Source organism: Chiloscyllium punctatum, chromosome 8 (assembly GCF_047496795.1).
Source record: "Chiloscyllium punctatum isolate Juve2018m chromosome 8, sChiPun1.3, whole genome shotgun sequence".
Taxonomy (NCBI): domain Eukaryota; kingdom Metazoa; phylum Chordata; class Chondrichthyes; order Orectolobiformes; family Hemiscylliidae; genus Chiloscyllium; species Chiloscyllium punctatum.
Genome location: NC_092746.1, coordinates 70311230 through 70327209, shown reverse-complemented (window position 1 = coordinate 70327209; position 15980 = coordinate 70311230). Strand labels below are relative to the sequence as shown.

General features: G+C 38.4%; 1 protein-coding gene across 1 annotated transcript in view; it reads right to left on the bottom strand.

The window, feature by feature from the left end:
• ctnnal1 (catenin (cadherin-associated protein), alpha-like 1) overlaps positions 1-15980 on the bottom strand; it is a 314649-nt gene that overhangs the window by 77390 nt on the left and 221279 nt on the right. The window contains exons 4-5 of the mRNA XM_072575745.1: positions 14703-14822; positions 3490-3579 (exon numbers count right to left, since the gene is read on the bottom strand). Coding sequence (XP_072431846.1) covers positions 3490-3579; positions 14703-14822 — 210 coding nt within the window. The remainder of the gene's footprint in view (positions 1-3489; positions 3580-14702; positions 14823-15980) is intronic.

Below are 15980 nucleotides of genomic sequence, written 5' to 3'. Positions count from 1 at the left end.
TTTATTGCCATTTTCCAATCGTCCTCCCATAACCTTTGGTTACCCTGACAATCAAGTATCTGTCTAACTCAATCTTCAATATATTAAATGACCCAGCCTCTACCTCTTGCTGGGCAAAGAATTCCAATAACCCTCAAGGAGAAGAAATTCCTCCTCACCTTCATCTTAAATGACAGACTCCTTATTCTGAGATTGTACCCTTAGTTTCAGATACTTCAGGAAAGGGACCTGCTTTCTATAACTACCAACAGAGAGTCCTTCGTTCTTCTACACTCCAATGAGTTTGGCTCCAGCTGGTCACTCTTTCAAGATAAAACATAATGAGTCATCTGAGGAAACATCCCAATGCATATTGCCTGGACTGCTCAGAGTGCAAATATTTCCTTTCTTAATCAAGGTGATCAAAATTGTACATAGTCTTCTGAACTGAAGTGAAAATTAATGTTGCCGTACTTCTAGAGAACTGCTTTGAAGATGACTAGCAGTGAGCTTCGTTAGAGCATTCACATGCCTCAGGCAAAGGGTGAAGTGGAGAAAGAAGGGGTTTCCTAGTGATCGCAGTCACTGTTGACATTACTGCATTACAAAGCAGCTATCTAGCCAACTGAGCTAACAGACCATTGGTACTATAGGTGTGATATCACTAATACCCTGCAAAATTATAGCAGTATGGTTAGCTCAGTTGGCTGGACAGCTGGTTTACAATGCAGAGTGATGCCAATAGCATGGGTTCAATTTTGAGGTTAGCATGAAGGACTCTTCTTCGCAATCTTCCCCTTTACCTGAGGTGAGCTGAACCTCTGGTTAAACCACTAATCATCTCTCCCAGCCTTATGGTCTGGGAAAGTTATGGTGAATTTATCTTTACTTCCTTATTTTTATACTGCATCTCCACTGCAATAAAGTCTAACATTCTGCTTCCCTTTGTATGATGATCTGTTATAACAAAAGTTGATTGCAAAGTGACAATGCCAGGGACATTCATACTTGCTAACATTAAAGATTACTCTCAGAACAATGAGAATATATTTATGATATCAACTCAATATTTTTCAGGCAGGCACGTGGGGCAGAAGGCTTCATAACTATCTAGAGATGGCTTCAGGGTTCAAAGAGGAAACCAGGATGCGACTGCTCTCCTTCTGATGCTGACAAATGAAGTTGGCTTTAACCTTGTGTATGTATGCTCCTTGCACCACCTAGAGGTGTTCCTTTTATTATTGCATGGAACATGTTAATCATCGGCAAGGCCAGCATTTACCACGTAACTGTCCTTGAAGTGACTGGCTCTTGAGGTCATTGCAATGGGCAATTGAGAGTTAAGCACAGTGTGGTGGATCTGGAGTCATGTACAGGCTTGATCAGGTAAGGACAGAAGATTAACTTCCTGAAAGGACATGGTCTCCATTTGACCTGGTTTTAATTCTGGATTTTTATGTTCAATTCACATTTCACCATTTGCCATGATGGGATTTAAACACATGCACCAGAAGTGTGTGTCTGTGTGTGCATTTTGTGACTTGCATTAAGCTTTTAATGTTTTTACCCAGGCCACTTGTAGAACAACTCATCAAAAAAACGACACTGACTTGGCAAGACCATCCTTCAAATGTTTAAAAACCCATGTCTTACAATCAGATAAGGAGGACATCAAAACAGGAAATCTATTCCATCCTTTATCACCTGGCCAACTTAATTTCCCAAATACTTAATGAAGCTAACGCTGTTACTTAATGACTCATTTTTTAAGGACAGCAAGGTGCCTCAGGACTGCAATATCCTGCAGTGTCTCTATATCTAGATAAGATTCTGCTTTTCTATGTGCAAGTGAACAATCGCACATTTCCCCATATCATACTTCCATCTGTCAAATCTTTGCCCACTGGTTAATCTCTGGTGGAGGTTGACCAGAAATGATTGTGTCAATTTTGCCAAGTTTCATGATGGGTTTCTCTTTCCAATCCTACTATTTTCCTAAATATGCCTCATTACCTAAGTACGACGCACCAAGGTGCCCTGCTTGATGTACTCCCCCGTGCCACCAAAGGTGGTGTTACTCGCCACTGCCAGGATATCCTGGGATCCCGGATGCTGGTGCCAATTTTAAATCGCAGCAGTGCACCCAGTCAAGCACTGTCAGTCGGGAGTTACCCTTCACTATGCACAAAATAAGAGGGGAACCAATAACAAACGCTTCTCAGGGCACATAGATGGCATGGCTGACACTTAATCATACATGCAAACACATATTTGTTTATTTATTGCTATTTATGAACCATGACAAACAACTTATCAGTCCTTAACTTCATCCCATCATTCAGATGCTCAGACTTCTGCAGTGAGTAACTAATTTCCTGACTCAGAGTCTTTCCACCATCAGCAATGTGCAAGTCAGGAGTGCAAAAAAATACTCTCCATTTTGTTTTATCCAAGATAAAGCAGCTCACTTGTTCGGAACCCCATCTTTCACATTAATTCTCACCACCACAGACACAGCAGTGTACACCATCCATAAGATGCAGTGCAAAAATCTCCAAGGATTCTCAGACAGCACCTTCCAAACCGGTGGTCTCTACCACTTTTAAACAGCAAAGGCAGCAGATACATGGAAACACCACCATCTGCAAGCTCCACTCCAACCACACATCATCCTGACTTGGAGCTATGTCACCATTCCTTCATTGCTGCAGGTTCAAAATCCTGGAATCCCTCCCTATCAGCATTGCAAGTGTACCTATACAAGATGAACTGTAGCAATTCAAGGTAGCTCACCACTCCCTCCTCCAGAGCAATTAGGGAGAGTCAATAAAAGCTGGCCGAGCCAGCAACACCCACATCCCATGAATAAATTAAGACTACTTTCACATGTTCTTTCAGAATTCAATTCTGAAAAAGTTGCACACAGGAACACACAAGAAAGAAGCAACAAGAAACATCAACTGGGACTGCTCAAAGAAATCACATAGTATATGTATATATTGATTGGATAAGACAGGGTGAACAGAGAGATCTCAATCAAAATTACTTCTAAGTGATCTAGGACTGTACGGGCAACTTTATGACTTAATTGAAATTTTTATTCAACATTACCAATAAAAGTGTTGAACTCAGAGAGAAATTGTGTCAATTATAATTATCAGAGTCTAAATCCAAGAGTTAAAATCATTTCAGACTGTAAACTGCAGTACTGCTAATGCAATTTAGCAAGAAAAGTGACAAGTGAAATTACACCATAAATGGAGCCACAATTATAGTTACAGGAGTGGAAGCCTTTACCAGAATGATTTTGATACTGCATCTCATTAGACTCTTCCATTTTATAACCACAGATTAACAGTGAGATCAGCGATATTTGTCAGCACAAACTGTCGTCTGCCAATGTTGTTTCATTACAGCCTCTCTAAACTGCTTAATCAAAATCAAATATAATTAAATGGAAATGAACATAGAAAGCTGTTGATGGACGGATTTTACCCACAGGTTAGTTACCTTTGATGCTGTGAGAAGCATCATAGTGCATTTCTCTAGTATTGCCCTGGCAGCCGCCATCCTTGCCTTCTTCTTTTCATCTTTCAGATCCTATCAAAATAGAACAAAAGCAACATTTACACACCATTGATTCAACTTAATTGGCTAAATGCAGTGCTGAGACATCAAGTATTCTGAAAGACTCAATGATATTCAGACAGGGTCCATTGATGTGTTCCTTATTTATTACACCCTTTTAAACCCAGAGAAACAAATCATGGTGAAGTACCATGGAGCACCTTGTTTTATGAAATCAACAAAAACAGAAATAAGTCCTTTTATCATACTATTAAGCAATCTAATGTTACATTATTTCACATCCTAGACACGATTGAGCAGCATGACAGATCACTTGGGAGGTTAACTGGAAGTGTTCAATGTATTCTCGGACAAAAACCATATTTAAACCAAAGTGAGCAAGGACAGCAGATTTCCTTTCCTAAAGGACATTAATGAACCAGTTGGGGGTTTTACAGAAACCCAACAACTCAACATTCTGACCTTTTCTTAAAAACTAAATTTTTATAACACTAAAAAAAACTCAGCAAAAATTCAATTCAAATTCTCAAATTTCTACAGGAGGATTTGAACTCACATTCTCTGCATTAAGACATCTAGAACATTAGCTCAATAATATAAGCATGACTCTATTATTTTGGATTTTTCGAAATACATTTCTCTCGTATACCACCGAGTACACAATAGCTTTTCATGGTCATTAATGGCCAATAGGACAAAAATTGTGTTAGGTTCTTCTGTATATTGGTTTTAAATATTATTTTCAGCTTTATCCTATTCTTAAACTGAAAATCTAGTAATAAAACAAGATTTTCTGTGATGGTGGAAGAACAAAAATAGATTTATTACAGTTTAGCTGAAGAAAATCCAAGTTTCATAGCAGATAGAAGTACCTGTCAGAAAGAACTGAACAGAGATAAAGCAAACCAAAACAACAGCTAGTATGCAAAGTTTATTATGTGTCTGCTTCACCTTCACCAGATTTCCTCCAATTTATTTTTCTTCCACTTTGATGTTGTTGGAGTTATAACTGCACAGTCAACCCACATACTGTGTGCTTTTACTGGCTGTTACCGGATGACGGGGGTCAGTTAGCTAGATGGCTGGACTCTGGTACAGAGTGATGCCAACAGTGTTGATTTTATTCCTGCATCAGCTGATAACTCTCCTTCTCAATCTCTCCACTCACTTGATGTGTAGTAACCCTCAGGTAGGGCCACCAGTTGTTCCATCTCTCTCTAATGGGAGAGCAACTGTATGGTCTGTTATGACTATGGCGACTTTACCATTACTGAGGTATAAGCGTTAGAACTGAGCTACTTGAACTTGGAACCCTCACAGTGTTTTGTGTATATGTGTGTGTGTTTTGTATGCGAGTGAGAGAGACAGAGAGAGAGAGAATATTTGTGCGCGCACAAGCGTGTGTGTGTTTGTGTTCATTTTCCCCTTCAAACCCAGAGGGACTGAAGTGAATTACGAATTTCCTATTTGAAAGAAATTAACTCAGCAAAGATCATACTTGGGAAATCCCTGTATGCATAGCTCAGATACTCAGTTGATTAGTTCACTTTGTTTTTTCTCGTTCTACATGAAACAGAATTCGAATGTTGACAATTGGCCATCTGAAGAAACAATGATTGAAATTCAAGTACACTCAGTTAAAATTCATTATCTCTCCAAATAACCCATTGTAATTGTTGTTTGCTTCAAAAAATTTTTTTTTCTTCTATTCTTGTGGGATATGAGAGATGAGAGAACAAACTCAAACAAGGGATTCAGTGAATCCCCGAAGTGTGCTGTAATCAAGTACTCTTTCAGTGTCAGATTTTATGTGGGCTCACTATAGCTGAGCAATCAAATTATAGTGAAATTACTGTTGGTAATAAAAACTGTATGGAAAATCCATGCACAACTTGCCACATGAAGTACAAAACACTAAAAGCTAATAATGGAAAGCAAAAGACCAAATGTACTTTATGAATCACTATAAAACACATTTAATAATACATGGCTTTCAAATTTTGCCATCAAGACTAAAGAAGATTAGGATTTAAATTGTACAAGGAATTATCTAGTATAATTAAAAATGTACTTTATAATAAAAAGCAGCTGCTGAAAAATCTGACAGCACTCCTAATAAGATTAAATTTTTAATTCAGTAAGTGCCCTTACAACTGCTACACTAGGCAATAACTTGCATTCAATATTAAAGCAATAAAGTGGTCGAACATTTGGAAGTCTGGATAAATACAAGGTACTGGACTCTCATACTGAAAATGGTAACAAATACACCATTAGTTCAGGTGCAAAAGAATTAGTGGTCTGCTTATTGTTGATTCAATAAAGTTAAACAAAACTGTTAAATTAAGTTTAACAAGCTTAGGAAATAAGTCAAATTTATATACTATTAATGCTGGAACAGTGTGAGAAATTTTGAGAATATTACCTTCAAAAAGACATGTATGTAATAAAAATGTTAAGAGAAAAATAATAAAGAAAACTTACTTCACTTTCACGAACCACTTTTCATTTGAGAAAACAGAAATAAAAAGTTAGATCTTTGAAATAGACTGGAATGTTATTTAACTTTTTACAATGGAAAATGTCATTCAGCTTTAAAGAATGCAGGTAGTTAAAAGATTCACCTATTCTCAAAAAATAACTCTTTTAGTCTTTTTCTAAAAATAAATGTATCAAATACATTGAACCAATTATTAAAGGTTTAGTGATGTCAGCTGAAACACTAGATTCATATCCAGAGCTTCCTAAAGTACAAGAATTCAGGAAAAACATTTCACAGAATTGTAGCCCTACCTCAGGTTAATTTAGTTGGACAGACCGGGAACTGGGAAATATGTGCTTTATGTAGAAGAAATGGCATATTTTAACAAGCTATGAGCATGTAATTGATGAAAATGTGCTTTAAATTGGAGCTAAATATATTTTTTAAAAACTAGGATATATAAACATAATTAAACACTACTATACTCTAAAAACATACAAAATCTATCAAAATTTCTCTTAACTTCTGCTCAAATTGCCTGTTAAACCTGTGTTTAAACAATCATACATCAATTAGAAAAGGAGAAAGGAAAAGTACTTACAGCTTAAGATACCCTATTAATGCTGTGAATGCTGCAAACACCATCTCTAGATGCTACAGTGTGCATTTGCAATGAGAAACCGGGTCACTCCTTCTTCAACAGTGACAATGAGGGGAAGCAGCAGGTCAGGAGTGTAGGAGGGAGCAGATGCAGCAGCAACCCTAGCCCTAGGGCACAGCCTCCCTGCTCTGGGAAGGGCCCATCCCCTGGTGGCACAGTGGCTGGAGAGGGGAAATTGGTGACGGAGCAGCTGCAACAATGGAGCAGCAGCCAAGGTGACCGACTCCAGACACTGTTGGGTGACGGGAAGCTCCACTTCAGCTCCAACTGCCAGCTTTGCCCCAAACCTTTCATCCCTACCCACTGTCTATTCCACAAGCCCAGCTTCCCCACCATCAGCAGTACATGTGTAGACAGGACATGGCTTCACCAGAGACACTTCCTGAAGCCTGCAACCACTAACTGAAGTCACACGCTGCATCAGTGGGTGGTCAGGGGTCATTCTGGTGTTGTGGATAACTACTCCAATATATTAATTGAAGCAAGACCAGAATGCACTACACTTTGTTTTATTCTCTGATATGATAACAAATGTTAACCTAGTGTATGTACTATTTATTAAGTGGAAATGAAAACAGAGTTAAGAGTAGCACTTTTTGATAGGGAGAAGCGTCCAAATCAAATTATGTTGCTGATGAAGCTCTCACAAGGAGGTCCCCACAAGTGCACACACTCACAGGTGAAATTTCAACTTCAAAGCTGATTTTATTTCCCCCTCCCCCACCACCCCCACGCAAGCACTTCCCCCCCACCCCAAAACTAAATCAATCAGTTGGAATATCAAAGCCCTCTAGCAGCAACAGCAATGTTGTCACACAGGCTGAACAATTTCTCACCTCCTTGTAGCCCAGGGCTCTCCTGAACCAGCAGTGTGCTCCCCCATAGCACGCTGTCACCCCCTATCAGAAGAGTCAGCACCGTTGAGAGAGCACACTGAGGGAGGGACTGTACATTTTTGTCTCTAAATGGGGTGGAAGACAGGTCAACACGGTCCACATTTGAGGCTGGAGTATTAACACCGTTGGTGAAGATCCATGGTAACATTTAAAATAATCTAAGCCAATCAACTGAAGACATACATTAAAGGGACTTGTTTTCAATTCATGACGAGAAATGGTGGCATGGCCTCCAGACATTATTCAACCCTTCATGAATGCTGCAGCCAATACTGAAAGCTGCAAATGCTCCAACATAAAGTGGTAAGGAGGCAGTTCACTATTTTTATTTTCTAACCAATCTGTTCAGAGTTGCTATCACACACCTCTGGAGCAGGTGGGACTTGAACCCAGCATCTCAGTCCAGGGGTAGGGACACTATCATCACATCACAATGGACCCCTAGTGGGCAGTCAGCATCAGATACTGATTTGTGCTGATGTATAGAGACAAAGGCTTCATAATTAGAATGTTTAACTCCAGCAATAGGGATTTGTGTAGGGAAGGTGTGGAATGGGAGAGGGAAGTGGGGGGAGGGAGGAGTATGCATGAAGAGATGAGCATTAACTAAGAAAGGCAAACTGTGCTCTTCTGTATTCCTTTTAACCCCTCACAGCCTGTCAGCAGGTTGTTCACACGTGCTAAAATATCAATTGCACATACAAGAAGTAGAATAAATATTTAAAATGTATCAAAATACAGAAACACTTTGGGTTTGTGAGTACCTTGGAATTTATCTACTACGGCTTAGAAGACCATGTATAATCAAGTACTTATGATAGTACTTAACATAATCAATGAGCCCAACTTTAATCCTCAATATTTTTTAAGTGTAGCAAAACAAAAGCACATATTCCATTTTTCATCAACAACTGCAGCAGATTCTGGATATTAACTTCCCTGTTCATAACAAGCCAGCCAATAAATTGCATTGCTTGGACCAACAAACACAGCAGAATAAAAATGTTACATGACAATATATGTTTTCACTTTCAACAGAATACAACACCTGTTGAATTTATTCCATTTTGTTTGTCCTTTATGTTCTGCTTTCTTTCGAAATAATATCTTGATAAGCAATTTAATAATGTATTATTGGAAAACATGTAGTCATGTAGCATACTTCACAACCAATTCCAAGCTGAATGGATATAGTAATCAAGCTGAAGAGTTACCAAAGGATTTTAATTTCCTTTTCTCCCACATAAACAGATGCAGCCAGTTATGAATGACAGTTATTTTCTGAAGATGTCAGATCAATCATCTCATAATTTTACAAAACAAATCAGTATGAATACGTTGGTAGCATCCTAATACACATTTATCAATTATTTCAACTGTCCTGATTTAATCATGAATGTTTGTACTTATACATAATTCATGATACTGCATTGTTTTATATGTAACCATGATTCACAAGCACTTTATTTTCTATCTTTTGTTGATTTAAACATGTTTTTCTCTGCACTAATTGTTCAAGCAGTTGCCACGCAACGTGCATATTTATAGCTTAAATAAGAATTATAAACACAAATGTGAAGCACTTTAAGACAATACAAATGCAGGAACAAAAATGCCAACCTGTTGTGTCATCGAAGGTCTGTTCCAAAACCTAATCTGGGTGTATTGTTCAAATTTCCACTCCATGTTACTTTTTCTCCACTCACTCAGAATCAGTGGTCAACTTAATTTTGTTTCAAAACTTGAAGCAGAATTAGCTTAATTTTTATCTTCTAAAAGTTACACTCACGTGCTCTGATTGCTCTTGAATCATAATGATAGCTTTTCCCCATATGAGCCCAATGATACCAGATGTTCATTGCTCTGTGACATTACTAGTATATGAATCAAACAACTCGATGGTCAACTCACGTAAACCAATTCAAGCTGTATCTTGAACATATTATTCAGATCAATTGCATTATTTAGGGACACTTGTTCCTCATTATTGGCCTAAGAATTCATTTGACGGCTGGCAAACTAATGTAAAATGTGCGCTATCATTAGGCTTGAGATGCATGCATTAGTTGACTCACTGATTGTAACAGTTTACAGGATGGCTTTTAATAGCAAGTATTGCATAATTCAGCACTATTTAGGGGTGTATTAAATGATGCTGCAAGTTCCATAATGGAAAGAAATCAGAATTAACTAAATCAAGATCCAATTGCATCAGTAAAAATGGTTCTTAAATGCCAGCAGTGGCACTTCACAGTCAAAGGAGTATAAGGGAGAAAGGAACGGAGTCACATTTCAATTAGATGAGATGAAGTTAAACAATTGGGCGGAGGTTCATGTGTAGCCCTCTTGACCGTCTAATTGATATGAAAAGTAAGTCTGGAGTCTGGGGATCATTTGATAAATAACATTTCAGCAAATAGTAGTGAATTAAAGAGCAATAAATATCCCTTATGAATCCTGACCCAACTCCGCCCAGTAGTTAATACATTGGAATAAACACAGTTTATAACCTCCATTTTTATGAGCAAAAGAATGACAATATGCAAGTGATGACATTTTAATTAGGATCTAAATGAAACGTATGCTGTTCTCTATTTGGTGACCAGCAATGTAGGGATAGTAGTAGAAGCTGACTTCAATTCAAAGTACCTACTTACTGAACATGCTACTCTGAAATGAGGATTGCATTGGAAAGACAGGAGTATCCCATAATGTGGGCCCCTGCATATTTTTCAACTTAACATAAAGAACAGAGAATTTAGGGCAGTGACCTGAAGTAACGCCTACAGAATCTGTCAAAACTGACAGAAGATATACCCATAAGCTTCATTTTCTAAATCATCATTTTACAACATTCTCTGCAATTAAACAAGTTGATAAGATCGTAAATGCAAAGAGTAGAAATTTGAGTAAGAATTTTAAAAAGTCTGATCCATAGGAATTATTTTAAAATTCAACTTTCAAGATAAATTTTAGAAAATCACAGGATAGATGCCAGCATCATGCTAAAAAGTCTTATAAAAATAATTTCAAAACATCAAAATATGCTAAAAAAGTGAATAAATTAGAGGACTGGACAGCCATTTTGAAAGGCCAAGTCTTTCGAGTAATGGTACTCCATTGAATATTTGTAAATTTAGCAAAAAGATTCTTCCACCTGGTAACACCAGCCTTTAAACATTGTGGTCAGAGAACTTTATTATGAGAATGAAATTAGCCAAAATTTACTGCTGAACTGTTTTAATCCTGTTAGTATACATGTGGTGTCCTTAATGTAATCAAACACCGCAAGGTAATTTACAGGAGCATTATATAAAAAAATTAGACATAAAGCCGCCTAAGGAAATATCAGGTCAGATGACCAAAAGCTCACCTCCTTTTAGGAAGTGTATCTTAAAGAAGAAAAATGAGATGGAAAGATGGAGAGGGAACTCCATAACTGTGGAGTGATTCTGGCACAAGGTTGAGCCATATCACATCAAACCTGCTGCATTAATTGCTATTTGGGTCCTCATGACAGGAATCATATCAGATTTCCATCCTACATTGCCACCAGAGATTCCCAGAGCAATCTCATGCTCAGTGGAGGTATGACGAGCAACATGTGCAACCACACCATCTTCCCAAGTCCACTGCTGCTATCTGGAAGCTTTGCTGTGGAAGGAATGAAGACAGGTGGCAGAGAAAGGAAGGCTGGCACCATGCTTCTCTGAGGGACCTGGATGGGGTGGGATTAGAGAGGAATCCTTTTCCGACAGAACCAGGAGACCATGATACCATGTCATGCCAGTGTGGTCATCACCTGGGTCAGTGCGACCTCAGGGTGAGGAGGACTGGGCAGCAGTGTAGAAGTAGATCAACGAACCTCTTTGCTCTGCCAAGGTATGTACAATACCCTGCTGTCTGCTACCCAAAACTTACCTGTGTCATCGCAACCACTTCCCACCAAAGCCCAAGCTCTGACACACCCTCTTTCTCCCCCTCTCACTCCCATTAACCCCCTCATCTCCCATCCTCCACACCACTAAGCCTGCACGCCCTTCACACTGCCTCCTCAGTCTCTCAGAACATGTCCACACCTTTCCTCCGCATGATCCAGCTCTAACAGCCACACCACCCACTTGCATCTTGAATTAGCTGAATTCTGGTTTTTTCAACAGGCAGATTGAAACAGTTGTTAAGGCAACTTATAGGATCCTTGCATTTATAAACAGAGGCAAAGAGTATAAAAGCAAGCAAACTCTTAAAAGTAACTAGGTTCAGGCAATAAATGCTGGCCAGCCAGGAATGCTCATGAAAATAAAATTAGCCTACACCTCTAGAAATCACTAGTTCGACAATATTCGACAAGCTTGACACCATCCATAACAGAGCTGTCCACTTGATTGGCCACATCAAGAAGCATCTACTCCCTCCACCATTGACGGCCAATGGCTGCAGTGTGTACTCTCTACAAGATGCATTGCAAAAATTCAGCAAAGATCCTTCGACAGCACCTGCAAAATTCATAACTGCTTCCATCTAGAAAAAGACAAGAACAGCAGATGATACGTGGAAACACCACCATCTACAAGTTCCCCTCCAAGCTACTCACCATCCTGACTTAGAAATATTTTGCTGTTCCTTCACCGATGCTGGGTCACAATCCAGAAATTCCCTCTCTAATGGCATTGTGTGTCTACCTACAGAACCAGGACTGCAGCAACTCCCAAAGGCAGCTCACCGCTACCTTCTTAAGGGCAGTTAGGGATAGGCTACAAATGCTGGCAGAGCCAGTGACACCCATGTGCTACATGTGAATGTAAAAAAAAGGCAGGCCAACATAATTGTCCAAAGTGATTAGTGATTCTATTTGAATACATTTTCACAATTGCAAAGGTTTTTTAAAAATGAACCAGCATAGTTAGACTATACTTTGGAATAGAATTGCTTACTTACCTTAATTACTTAATAACTATTCCCAAATGTATTTAAAAATGCCTGACCTAGCACATTTTCACTGATATAACTGAAGCTGGATATTACATCACAAGAAATAAGCAATTTGAATAAATAGCATCCAGTTCACTACTGTGAACAATTTGATTTTGATTATCTGAAAGTTTGTTTAAATAACGCACCTGAACATCAATTACTAAGTTAATTTATACACCGTAGTGAGTTGCTTATTTACAGAAAAATTGCCTTCATGTATCTGCACACCTAAAAATGGTCAATTTAACAAGTCCCTGAATGGTCAAGTCACAGGCTTAAAAGGGTAAAAACTCACCATACTAATGAACTCAAGCTAACACGTGACCAATTTCACAGGCAAGATTGGCTTATCATCCAAGTATGTTTTTCAAACAAGAGTAAAAATGTCACTCAAAATCCATGACACAATGGATGAAAATTGCATTTAAAATTTCTCAATCTTATATAGCAGTTTGGCCACTTTTGTTTGAAATATAAAGGCTTGTGGAATTTGTGCTTCACAGGTGCTTCTGCTAAGGTTCTTTGCCAAAGGTTTTGGAGATCAAAACTTCAGCTATATGGCCAGCGATTCAAATACTAGCAACCAATACTGAGCAAGCAGTCAAATAAAAACATGGACATTTTAAAAATAAATTCAACATAAAAAGTCTGTGTAGCAGTTTAGGGCTCAACAGTAACCTTGAGACAGGGAACTTTAGCAACTGGGAAAACCAAAAGTGCAAATTTTCAGGATTCAGTAGGACCCATCTGTGGCCAGATTAATACTGATGCTCTGTCAAAGGATGTGACAGCAAGTCTAAAAGGAAGTGCAGCAGAGAAAGGGGATGAATTGGAATCTACGGGTTAGACATGAAGGGTTGGTCCCACATGAAGAGGTTAATTGGTTAATTTGGTGATCTGGGCAGGAGGCATTCCTGCTCCACAAGCACTGAAGGAGTGCTTACTCTAGACTGCAGATGCACTCGAAGTATTACAAACGTAAAGATGCAAGATTCTTGAACATTTGGCTAAGGAGTCCCTTTGTTATTGCTTTTGTATGCAAGCAAACTCAACACAATGTCAGTGCTGTCTTCCAGAGTTCCAAATAACTAACTATATTGCGTACATTATGGTGACAATATATAACTGCCTAGTGCAAGACTGTAGATGTGGTGCTCAAGACATTCTGGTGTGTGCTGTTGGTGATCCCTAACACCAGCACGGACTCAGGAAATTACTCTCAATGAGCAGCTCTGCCTTGAAGCCAGTCATTGCACCTCAATGTATAATCTCCAGCCACTTGATGGAACAGATGTTGAAGAACAGCCCTTCATGGAATATGTACAGACTACATCAGATGTGCTAAGGGCAAACGGTATTCAACACTGGAAATGCATACAGACAGTTCTGGGTGACATATCAGAACTAAAGAGAGAGAGAAAACATATGCAAATATTTTCCAAGCAATTCAACAATATGACCAAAATCTGCTACAGAATCTCGGAGTTAAACCAGTACATTTTATACCTGTGATCAAGTTTCCAAAGAAGCATTCCCGTTTGTTACGGAGTGCATTCACTAGCTAAGTAGTTTCGAAAATTTATGAATCATTAAGATACAAGTAATAGAAATGCCTTTATAAAGAAAAGAAAACACTACAAAGCTAAAAGAATATCAAATCTAAGTCAATACTATTGTAGCGTCTGAGAACACACATTGCAGAACAGTCACATGCAATAAACTTAAATCACAACAGTCGACTGACAAGATTGCACTATCTGTAATTTCCACCTGAGAAATTAATTGTTTCCCGCTTTCAGTGTAGATAGTGTGAACATGATTTTGATGTGGCGAATAACTACATTTCACACAAAAACTGCAATTAAGTTGTGAGCCTATGTTAAAAATAAAACAGGATACATAATGCTGTTAAGTTGGCTAGCATTTAAGAAATTTGGCCATGTTGCAGCGGATACAAACACCAAATGAAAACAATGGATATTCTAAAGTTCATTGAGGTTACGTTGTGTACAATAATTTGCACTTTCATGGAGGAGATTTCCAAGCAAGACAATGCCCTAAGCACTAAATAACATAAATGTGATTATTTTTTTAAAAGTTTTGCAATTCATCTATAACCTACATTTTGTCTGTCTCCTGTCAAATGGGCAAATTCTACCATCTCGTTTCCAAATTGACTGAAGATTTGTACAAACTCCTGAAAGCTGCTGACTTTTTCTAAGTGCTCCAAAGTTGCAAGAACCTAAAAAGACAAAACAAAAGAAAACATATTTTATTGGAAAAAATCAATATAACAATTAATTCAGACACTTGTTTATCATAAGTTCAGCTCTAGTTCAGAATGTAAAATGTCAGCTGGGAATAGGGTTTTAATCAACATCTGGTAAAAGCCCCACTGATAGCTCACAATTAACGGACAACATTACTTCCTAGCTCAGTCATGTAAGGACTTTATTTCATCTCTTGTTTCTCTGCATCCTTTGCATCTTCTCTAACCATGCTATCTTTCATAGCAGGTGATTTAAATAGGCCTACCGCCTTATCTTGACTGGGAATGCCCAAACTACTGAGGAACCATGATCAATCAGTTTCTCCTCCCATTCCAGAAGAACATTAGGATTCCCTCAATACCACCAACCCTGTAGTCAATCATCTTCCATTTGCAACATAATACCACTGCCAAACAATTCCTGTACCCCTTTCATCATTCTGAAACGATAGCTCCTTCCACACAACACTGGTTGACAGCTTGATCAAAACCATTAGCTCCTCCACTTGCCACTGCAATTTCCCTGCAAGCATGCAAAGAATAAAATGTCTCCTTCTCCCTCCTCTTTTAATAGCAATTTACTTGTACCTCTGTCATTAAGGATACTGTACTCATTCTTGTAATGCAGTCTTCACTATTTTCCAAAGGCCAAACAGAGATCAGGTGACTGCTTTGCCAAACACTTCTATTATGTTCACAAGCATAACCCTAAATTCCCAGAAGCAAAAACAGAAATTGCTGGTAAAACTCAGCAGGTCTGAACTCTTCACAACTGAAGAAGAATCACTGGACCAAACATTAATTCTGCTTTCTCTTTAATGAGTTTTCTAGCAATTTCTGTTTTTGCTTCTGATTTCCAGCATTTGGAGTTCTCTGGGAACATTTCCTCCCAAATTTCAGATATTTGTTATTTTCATTCTCTGCACTACACCCATTCTGTCATTTATACCCTCTAGCTCTAATATTGTTCAATGAAATGCAACAAAAGCTCAGTAAGCAGCACAACACACCTTTCAACAGTGCACTTTATAGGATCACAAACTCAGCAATTTCAGATTAAGCCATGTCCTCACTTTTTCCAGACAGTATTAGTTGTGATTTTGATTTCCCAATCTTTACAGGATGACAACA